Source organism: Caenorhabditis remanei, chromosome X (genome assembly GCF_010183535.1).
Source record: "Caenorhabditis remanei strain PX506 chromosome X, whole genome shotgun sequence".
Classification (NCBI taxonomy): domain Eukaryota; kingdom Metazoa; phylum Nematoda; class Chromadorea; order Rhabditida; family Rhabditidae; genus Caenorhabditis; species Caenorhabditis remanei.
The window spans coordinates 6,146,789-6,157,809 of NC_071333.1; the positions used below are offsets into that span (position 1 = coordinate 6,146,789).

At 37.4% G+C, this 11,021-nt stretch overlaps 2 protein-coding genes across 2 annotated transcripts; both read left to right on the top strand.

Moving 5' to 3' along the window:
• Positions 1 to 138: 138 nt before the first annotated feature.
• GCK72_023172 (uncharacterized protein) lies at positions 139 to 2,251 on the top strand (the record flags this gene model as incomplete). Its single annotated transcript, XM_003103207.2, has 10 exons — positions 139 to 215; positions 270 to 355; positions 606 to 671; positions 806 to 894; positions 950 to 1,075; positions 1,125 to 1,250; positions 1,301 to 1,485; positions 1,592 to 1,862; positions 1,912 to 2,096; positions 2,146 to 2,251. The coding sequence occupies 10 exons, from the start codon at positions 139 to 141 to the stop codon at positions 2,249 to 2,251; spliced, it is 1,317 nt and encodes a 438-aa protein (XP_003103255.2).
• A 4,050-nt stretch (positions 2,252 to 6,301) lies between these two features.
• On the top strand, positions 6,302 to 8,751 carry GCK72_023173 (uncharacterized protein; the record flags this gene model as incomplete). The annotated part of the gene is made up of 10 exons (XM_053735268.1): positions 6,302 to 6,340; positions 6,391 to 6,527; positions 6,576 to 6,860; positions 7,049 to 7,295; positions 7,342 to 7,520; positions 7,574 to 8,047; positions 8,094 to 8,258; positions 8,312 to 8,502; positions 8,548 to 8,647; positions 8,706 to 8,751. 10 exons carry the CDS (start codon positions 6,302 to 6,304, stop codon positions 8,749 to 8,751), a joined length of 1,863 nt encoding a protein of 620 aa, XP_053578834.1.
• Positions 8,752 to 11,021: the final 2,270 nt, after the last annotated feature.

Sequence of the window (11,021 nt, forward strand, 5' to 3'; positions counted from 1 at the left end):
TATTGCACGCACTTTTCACTTTTTCACTTTTTCTCTGTTCTCCTCCTTTTTTCTCTTTCTTTCCTGTTTTCATCAACTTTTTCGGTTGAATTCACTAATGTTTCAGAAATGGGTTTTTTCAGACGCAGTCAGTAACAAATGATAATCAACAAGAAGCCGTGCAGTGTGTGCGGCGAAGGTGGAGATGGAGCTCATTTTGGAGCAGAAGCTTGTAGGTGAGTATTAACAAGAAAAACTTTTTTGTTTTATTTTCAAAAATCTTATTTCAGAGCGTGTGCTGCCTTTTTTCGAAGGAGCGTTGCCCTTAACAAAACATATGTGTGTCGAGCAATGGGTACTTGCATTATTCAGAAAAGTGAGTTTTCTAAATTTTAGCTTTCAAACCCACCTGTTTATTCTAGTCCGAGGCGAATTCTCGGAAATAATAATTTGTGAGAAGCTCTTTCGAACTGAGAGAACTTTATCTAAATTGCAAAGGAAAACTCTATCTTTTATCCTCCAAAGTAAATTGAGAACTTGAACTTACGCACTATGATCTTTCGAAACATTACATTGCGTTACTCAATAACACTTGATATCATAAGACTTACTGTTCTTTTTTTCAGATGTTCGATGTATGTGCCGCGCATGTCGATTCACAAAGTGTATGTCTGTCGGAATGAGAAAGTCTGGTAAGGGAAACAAAGTAGATGTATTTTGTGTTTTGGTTGATACTCCGAAACAGTGCATTTTTCGCAGTATGACTATACAAATATCAGCAAGAAAAATATTGAAAATGCACTATTAGTACAAAAATAATTTTCAGCTGTTCAACGTCATCGTGAACTTTTCGCCAGACAGGATTCTTCAGAATCATCTAATCCTCGAGTGTCTCCAAGCTCTAGTTGGCCAATGGTAAGAGTTTATACTTTTTGTAAAAGGTCATAAATGAAAAATACTTTATGTTCAGGATATTTCTCCAATCAACACTGAAGAAATCGGTATGCCAACACTAAACCGATTAAATGAGAACTATGTTCATATGGGCACTGTCAGAAGAGTGATCCACAATACTGGCGGTGATAACATATTTAATGTGAGTTTTCTGAACACTTGATATCAAATTTGCCAACATTGAATTACAGCGTCGAGAACCGAAAGCAGTGGCGTATACTGACGCACACACTGTTCACCTGAAGGAAATCGGACTTGTAGCTGATTGGATAATCAAATCCTATCCTGACTTTGAAAAGTTACATCAAGAACAAAAAGTTTGTGTTGCGCGTATTTTTTGACGATACTGACCAGAAAACAATTTCAGAAACTACTCTACCGTAATTTTTTTCTGCCGTTTATGATTTTGGAATGTGGTTATCAGTGTTGTTTGAATGATAGAACAGATATTCTGTATTTACCGTCTGGTGACTATATTGACTGCAGTCGACCGGAAACATTTTATGGAGGACACATTAATTCACATTTGATGAGTTCCGAGGAAGCAATTAGGTATGGTCAAAACACATACATTTGAACTTCAGACAAGTCAGGGATATGATGAAGCCAATTCAGTATCAGTACCAGGTTTAATCTAAACTTATTTTTCTTATTTCAGGATGTTCGTCCCCTCATTTGAAATCTACAGACGTAACGTCCTAGATCCAATGCGACGAGAAAAAGTAGATAACTTTGAATTCTTCACGCTCTGCTCTTTAGTGCTTTGGGATCATGGGTTGGAAGGTCAGATAGATGAATGTGTCAGTCTCGCTAGATCGAACCGAGAAAGAATTTTACGAGAGGTTCTTCACTACTATCGTCGGGTGAAACAAATCAACGATCCATCAATGAGACTAGCTAATCTATTAGTTCTTCTGCCAGCTCTACAGGTTTGTATACGTTTTGATCATTTTTCAGTGCTAGATTTTCTATTTGCAGAGATCAGTTAGAAGGTTCCAGGAAGACGTCGAAATCACTCACGTATTTAATGTATATTCTGTGGAAGAGACATTTTACGAGTTGGTCAGCGGAAGGTTGTCTGACAGTTTCTTCCAACAGGGAACTCCCGTATCCGCAGTTCCTGATAAGAGTAAAGAAATCAAAAAAGAAATGGAGTGTGTATGGTAAGCTGGTTTTTGTGAAGTTTTAACACAAGGAATAATTAATTTCCAGGGATCTCAACACCAGCCAGGTAGTCGACATCTATGAATTCCCATCAACTCCATTTTTAACTCCCGATAACTCCAATCCGGCTTCAACAGAGCTACAGAATATTTAGTTAAAACAATATATCAATTGAACTCAGTCTAAATTTGCCATATATCTACTCTGATGCCCTCAACACATACAAATCAACAAACTTCCCCCGAAACGGTTTATATCTCAGCTTTAATTTGTGGTCAACGTTTTTCAGATAGTATCTGAACTGTCTTTGCTACTTCCAAAATCTTGCTTAACAGCAACAGTATTGCGTTCTTGATATTCATTTTTCTGTGAGATTCCCATCAGGCCATGTGATTCTGAAATTGTAATAAAATGATATATGTTGATGACTAATATTATATATGTCGTACTTGTGGTCTGCAGGAAATGAGCAAAACGACACCTGTCGATGGAATCGAGAAGCATTTCATTTTTCTTCCAACAGAGAAACGAAACAAAAAGAATCATCAAAAAGAAGATAGGGATGATTATCCGATTTTTTGAGTGATAGATAGATTTGCAGATACAAAAGAACAGAGAAAAAATTAGTTAGCTTGCAGACGATTGATCAGAGGGGCCCTTCCTTCCGAAAAATACTGGGGCACTTGATAGATGCGCCCGGGCGGCCCTGGGGCAACTGCCATGGCTCTTCTTTACCGATTGGGGATACTCGACAAAAGGACGCACGTAAAAAAAGAAAGAGATGGAGTGACGCAAGCACCTGGAAGAATGGGATATCTCGTGCTGTTGCTCATATTGCTCTTCTGCTTCTGCTCCAACGTAATTGTTCTTGAGCCGGTGTCAGATCATTTGAGTTGTTAAAGATAGGTACGTGTCGTTCATCTCCGCCGCCACCTTTCACTCATGACGTCAAGTATCAACAAACGATCGGAAAACACTGACGGGAGGGCAAAAAAGAGCTGTAAAGTTGAGGATCAGGTGTCCAGTCGTTATTACTCATCGATATCACTTGTTACGAACACTTTCAGATCGGTCCCCGAATTTTCATGAACCAGTTTTATCTTAAAATTTTTATCACTAAATTTGTATATTATAAATGTATGGTATGAAAATATGTCTACAATAAAAACAATAAAAAAGGGAATCTTGCTTTCGCAGAAAATATATACAGTTAATTTGGATTATTTTACACTATCAAAATTAAACATGTGGATAGTTCGATAATTGTTTTATGTTAACATAATTGATGTAATAAGTAGGTTACTTATAATTCACTGGTATAGTTAAAATTCTCAAAAGTAAACTTCCAACCTTAGCTCTGCAGGAATATTGGTTATGTTACTGTATCTGTGTTTAAGTTAACAGTGATATAGAAACAGCCAAATACGGCGACTATTTTAAAAGAAATGTCTCTTTTCTCTCATTATAGAAAACCATGAAACTGTTTTTTGAACATGTTATCAAGTCACAAATTTGAAACACAGTCTTCTCTTTTTCCCATTTGATAAAAAAAATCAACAACCCGTTTTGCGTTTTTATGTTGCCTACTACCAACTTTAGGAAGTAATTTGTTGTTTCAATATGAAAAAAAAACAATCTAAAGTGTAGGCGCTGAAAAAAGTTTGTCTACCTCTTTCCACCATTATTTCATTAACGTTCTTCATTATCGGCCCCTCTAATTTGTTGTTTGACAGGACATCGACAAGTTTTCCCCGTTCTGGAATTTGCTTGACTTTTGGGGAGACACTATTGCATTGCTCTTATATACTCTGAATTGATAATACCGGAAATTGGATATTCTGGTGTCTTTGCATCTCCATCTTAAGTTCACATAGCCTCGTTTAGTTTTTCAGTCAGCGCCTACTGACCGCTTCTGTCTCCTCCTATCAATTTCCACTCTTTTCTGTTTATCCTATCGTGAAACTTCTCAGCTTACACGACCCTCTTGAAGACAAGCAAAACGACAAGATGCCGACTCTTTTAATCACAAAAAACCCCAAGGAAGATGGATAGAAGACTGATAGATCCATAGAGTAGAGAGGAAGACGGACAAATGAAAGGGGAAAAGAGAGTGAAAGAGAAAAGATGGGACCACAACTGTTCTACAACATTAACAACGAAATGTGGTTGGCAAGAGGAAGGGACGAGTGTGCTCTATCTGTTCTTATTTTATTATCATTTTAAAAGTGTCCTATCACTTTTATTTTAACTTATCTTATCTCATCTACGCTCCACTTTTTCCCCTTCTACTCTGCCGTGCTCAATGGAACGAGGGTCATTTGACCACATTCATAATTTAGTAGCGGCGCCTAAATGCACACAAAAAATTGTAAAAGTGCAAATCGTTCATGAACTTTAAACCAAATTTCAAAGAGTTTAATGTTTGACAGGAAAGAAAAAAGTTTGGGGTAAAAAAGTACGTGACTAGACATATCACGTTTCGGGTCCCTTCTACTACTTTTCTCACAAATGATAGTCCCCTCTTTATCAATCTCCGTCCCCGCCACTGGTCTTGTCACTCGGCTCCCGGGAAGAAAGAAGAGAAAGAAGAAAAAGCAAGAAGAAGAAGAAGAAGAAACTACTTTTTTTTGTCTCTCTCGCACAATAATATCTTCTCTTCACTGATCTCTACTTTTTTCTCATGATCCAAATCACATCATCATCTACATTCAACTGTTCTATTCTCAGTGCCATATGGATCAAGAGAAATCTTTTTCGCTCAATTTTATGATATTCTTTATGTCTCACGTTTTCTCGTTTTCGTGAGGCGGAAATAAAGTGAAAGAGATAAAGAGTCATAAAATTCTCTTCGGATTGTTGAGCTGAAGAGACAGATAGCCCATGAGCTATAATATCGATTTTGAGTGATCTGATTTATTTTCTTTTCTTCTCAAACTGTTCCACATAATTTTGTAGAAAATTTAATTTGACTGATAATTTGAAACAACTGTACATTATAAAGAAAAATTGATTAAGACTTTTCTAAATTTCCATATACCTAGAATGACAATTTTTTCACTATGACAACATTCCATTCCTCTCATCTTCATCAAAATTTTTGACCTCTATCCCAAACTTTAATACCTATCTTTACACCCTGAAAACATGTCCCATTTATCACTCGTTCATGTCTTTCCGCCAAACATTTTCTGCTCTTTTCTGCTCCGCGACCCGATGGAAATAAGTTCTCCGACGGTGGTGACATCGCGATTGGATCAACGATAGCAATGAAATATGAGATATCCATGGTGCCCCCATGATATGTTTTTACAACAGAATGGTTGAAAAGGTTCAGAGAGACTTAGGTCAGAAGTAGAACTCTCGGCTATTTGGACTATTGACTTTGGTTTTTCCAGAGTTGCCCAGCTGCATCTTTTTTTCATCAGATTCATTTAAACACCAACAATAACACTTTGACCACACCATTCCTACTTACCAAAATTAATTTACAAACTGTATTTTTTGTTTTAGAAGGCTTATCAGAATCAGTGTCTGGTTTTGTGTGTGCTACTCCCGCGCAATGGCGGATAGATAGATCAAAAGTGTTGTGTACACATGTAACTCTTCGACTTTATCCACGATCTCTTGTTCCGCGAATTTTCTATTGTTCGGTTTTACCCCCCTGACTTTTCAAGATAGTAAGTTCAAAATATAAACTGTTGGGCTAGTCAATCCACACCAATTGTGTGTCAATTACGGTGCCCATAAATCTTTTTTCTTCCCATAAAAAGGTTTTTCTTTTTTCCAAGTGTGCTCTTTTCTGCCGAGAGTTAATGGCCCGGAACGTGATCAGATGCTAGGTAAAAAAAAGAAAAGAAATAAGGTTCCAAGCAAAAAAGGTTCTGTCGGGGATGATGTTGAAAATTGTTCATTTTTATGATCTCTCTATCCTATGGCCCTTTTCTTTATATTTTTATTTTTTCTGCCTTCTGCTCGTCACCTCTTTCATTCAGTTTATACCGGATCCAGATGGTTGAAATGGCCACTAAGATCATGATGTGACTTTTTTCACACTCCCACATGTGCCACTTCTAAAACTTCTAAATTTGTTTACTTTTTCAGACTAAAAGTATATACACATACATATAAACTGCCTTGCGTCTGTGACCCTTTTATTCTCGAAAGCCATCCCGGCGGTCCGACGATTATGATTTGTTGAAGAAGCATGCGATATTCCTTACTATTCTTCATCTTTCTGCCTTGTGTAAGTTTTTCATCAAATTCAAAGAATTACCACTAATGTCGTTTTTAAAGGTGATAGCTGCTGTTGATCTCATACACCTTCATGATGGTTCCCCCTTATTTGGAGAGGAAGTGTTATCCCCAACAGGAAAACCACTTACTCGGTTTCTAGGTATCCCATTTGCAGAACCGCCTATTGGCAACCTTCGGTCAGTGTTTTCTTTTAAATTTTGAATTTATTGGCTTTCATTATTCAGGTTTCGAAAGCCCAAACCCAAACAACCATGGAGAATACCATTCAATGCGACTACTCCGCCGAACAGCTGTATCCAAAGTGAAGACACATATTTCGGAGACTTCTACGGCTCTACAATGTGGAATCCTAATACAAAACTTTCGGAAGATTGTCTGTATTTGAATGTCTATGTGCCAGGAAAAGTCGATCCGAATAAAAAGTTGGCTGTCATGATTTGGGTGTATGGCGGTGGATTCTGGTCGGGAACATCTACATTGGATGTCTACGATGGACGAATCCTGACAGTGTGAGTTCCATTTTTTGAATATTATTGTGTTCCTTATATTTATTGAGTAGTTCATCTTTTATTTTTGTAGTAACTGAAATATAAATGGGTTCGAATCAAAACTTGTCAATATTTTTTGAGAAATCGGTCCGATCAAACTTATTTTTGCTATTTTCAAAAACAATGAAAAATGAAATACTCTATTACAGAGAAGAGAACGTGATTCTCGTAGCTATGAATTACCGTGTCTCCATCTTCGGTTTTCTCTATATGAACCGATCTGAGGCGCCTGGCAACATGGGAATGTGGGACCAACTGCTTGCCATGAAATGGGTTCACAAAAACATCGACCTATTCGGAGGGGATACCAGCCGGATAACACTATTCGGAGAATCTGCTGGTGCTGCATCAGTTAGTATCCATATGCTGAGTCAGAAAAGTGCTCCTTACTTTCATGTGAGACATTTGAGATTTGAAGCAAGTTACACAATTCGTTTTCCAGCGGGCAATTATTCAATCTGGTTCTGCTACATCTCCATGGGCCATCGAACCGAGAGATGTTGCACTTGCCAGAGCTGTGATTCTCTACAATGCAATGAAATGTGGTAACATGTCTCTGATTAGCCCAGATTATGATCGAATTCTGGATTGCTTTCAAAGAGCGGATGCGGATGCGTTGAGGTACTCTTATACAGTTTAGATGTGAATAGTCATTGCACCAAAAACACTTTCAGAGAAAATGAGTGGGCTCCTGTTCGTGAGTTTGGAGACTTTCCATGGGTTCCGGTAGTAGATGGAGACTTTCTTTTGGAGAATGCCCAAACATCATTGAAACAAGGAAACTTCAAGAAAACTCAACTTTTGGCAGGAAGTAATAGAGACGAAAGCATATACTTTCTGACCTACCAGCTGCCAGACATCTTTCCTGTTGCTGATTTTTTCTCAAAGTCAGAGTTCATCAAAGACAGACAAATGTGGATTAAAGGAGTCAAGGACTTGTTGCCTCGTCAGATCTTGAAGTGTCAACTGACACTTGCAGCAGTACTTCATGAGTATGAGCCTCAAGACTTACCAGTGACTGCTCAAAACTGGCTGAATGCAATGGACAAAATGCTTGGAGATTATCATTTTACATGCAGTGTGAATGAAATGGCACTGGCACATACCAAACATGGAGGTGACACGTATTACTATTATTTCACTCACAGGTAGTTTTATTTTAGCTGTCGTTTGAAAAATAAATAACTTTTCCAGAGCCACTCAACAGACCTGGCCGGAATGGATGGGAGTTCTGCATGGTTATGAAATAAACTTCATTTTCGGAGAGCCATTCAATCAGAAAAGGTTTAACTACACTGATGAAGAACGAGAATTGAGTAATCGCTTTATGAGATACTGGGCTAACTTTGCCAAGACAGGGTTTGTTTCTATTGTATGAGAAATCAAATGTTAAGAGCAGTTATGATTCACAGAGACCCAAATAAAAACGAAGATGGGTCATTCACTCAGGACATCTGGCCAAAGTACAATTCTGTGTCAATGGAATACATGAATATGACAGTAGAAGCATCATACCCAAGTCCGAACCGGATAGGACATGGTCCGAGAAGGAAGGAGTGCGCATTTTGGAAAGCTTACTTGCCAAATCTAATGGCTGCAGTTGGTGAGCTCCGAATAATCATTTCAATTACCTTCAAAAATTTCTCAGCTGACGTCGGGGATCCTTACCTGGTATGGAAACAACAAATGGATAAATGGCAGAACGAATACATTACCGATTGGCAATATCATTTTGAACAGTATAAAAGGTGACCTTTTTCCTCTAATGACGTCATTCCTTCATTCAATTTTTTATTATTTTTCCAGATACCAAACGTATAGGCAATCTGATAGCGAAACTTGTGGTGGATAAATATAGGCGAGAGTCTTTATGTCAACAAGTGTTTTTTCCTCTCCTTATTTCAATTCCTTATATTTGACTTTGCTTTTAGTCACCCCCTGTCAATGTTCTTTCCTATTCCTTGATTCAACATTCCGCATATTCCAATTCTTTAAAGGTGAATAACCAGACCATCTCTCTTTCTTATTTCAATTTTTATTTCAAGTTTTTTCGGTCACAATGAGCTTAGATTTGTAAAATAATGCTGGTTAGACTATACTCCTCTTTCTTCTCCTCCTATAATAACTTCTACAACTTAGAATATTACTTGATTCATTTTCCTTCCGATAAAACTGAAAACCATGTACATTTAATTGACTCTGAACAATTGCCATCGTGATGTGATTTCGAACAAAGATTTCTGAATTCTTCTTTGTATCTTTTTCTACACTTCCATTATTACTCCCTAAAACAAAAATGTCTTTGAATAAAGAATGATAAAAACTGATTAGCCACCGTCATGTGAATTGACGATGGTTGCCTCGAAAAAAGTAAAGTGCCAGCAACAGACTTATCAGGCAAACTTTCAAACGTACCCAGGCATTATCAGGTAGGAAACGTACATTCCGTTTGAAGCTGGAGTGTCATTTGGCTTGATCAATTGGAAAAGTAATAAATTGTCGACAGATTGATGTTAGATGTTATTAAATAGTCCAACAGTCAAGTGAAATGGTGCGAAAAACGATGAAATGGTGCGAAAAACGCTTCATTGTGGGCGGGCTCATTTTTGAAAATATTTCGTTTTAAAAAGTGGTTGCTAGCTAATACTATTATCAGTTATTCTCCGGCAGTGAAACTGTTTTTTCACAGTAATGCTCTAAATAGTTCCGTGAGCCTCGCAAGTATTTTTTTATGGTTACGTTTTCGGTAACCCAAAATGCCTGTAAACGTTTAATCAGTCTATTTTTTAAAGACGATGTTTTCGCCAAAACATATAATCGACTACTAGTAACTTTCACTTCGAACTCAAAAGTCTCAGCAACTTGTATTCAATGAAACATTCGCTCAAAAGAATTAGTTAGAGATCAAACTCACCAAGAATGAAGCTCGAAAATGTTTTCAATAAACACAACGAACTTGTCAAAGTATCAGACGTGGCCGTAGCTATTTTTTCTAGCGGAAATTTTTAAAATAATCGCATTAACAGGTGTAACAGTCTTGAACGTCGTTATCACCTATTGTAACTTTAAATAAAGTCGTAAAAAGAGAAGCGATTTAAGGTTTCAAATCAAAAGAGCACAGTTATAGTCTTTACTCGTCAAACACATTAGCGTTAGATACGTTCAGTACGTTCAAAGTGCGAAATCGTCTGCTATCAGTTCTGAACATATCGAGAAGAGACGCCTATTAAACTATAAACCTCATTCTTTTCTTACTTTCTCCTCAAATTACAGCACTTGATGTAACATATGTATGCCTCCTTTTTTAAGACTTTTGAACAATTTTGTTCTAGTTTTTCGGCCACTGAAAACAGCAGACGATGACAATTCATTTTAAATGACTTGTTGTTTTTTTTCCCATTTTCGACTTACGTTTTCCCTACACTCAAAGAACTGAACAACTGAAAAACAATTCAACTGATTCCATGATCTAATTTCTTTCTCTCATTCCAATCTATTTCCGTAGCTTTCTCATGTCTGTTTACTCCTGTCAAAATCTTGTCTCCATTTTCTATGCCCGCCTCCTGTCGGTTCCTTGGTCTAGGCTCACTTTCGTCATCAATTCTGATAATCGATAAAACGATAACTTTTGGCTATAAATGTGCCATATCAGTTTCACCAGACACTATCTTTTTTCTTTCTACCAATTCTGTTATCATTTTTTTTCCCAATTCGCCGAAGGTTTACTTTCAAAACTTTTCACCTACCATTTGGAACGCAACTTTTTTGACAATAATGGTTTCCTTTTATTGGCAACGAACCATTAAACGAAGAGGTATTCGATGAATAGAGGGACCCAAAACAAGGAACGATCGATTCAAGCTGGCCGAAGAAAAAAGGAGGTGGCCTAGCGCGCGACTGAATGGCCGAGAATAGAGAGGACACTCGGCCATTGTGTTTTGCACAGTGTGCGCACTTTTTATTTGTTTTTTTTTGTTTGAATTTGATGAGTAATGCTGTTGTCTTCTGTTATAGTTTTTAACAAAACAATTTTTGTGACAAAAATTTGAATTTCAGGTTTAAAACTTGCAACTCGGTACGAACGGCCGAAATAACACGATGAGTTCCGTCAGAACGAACGGA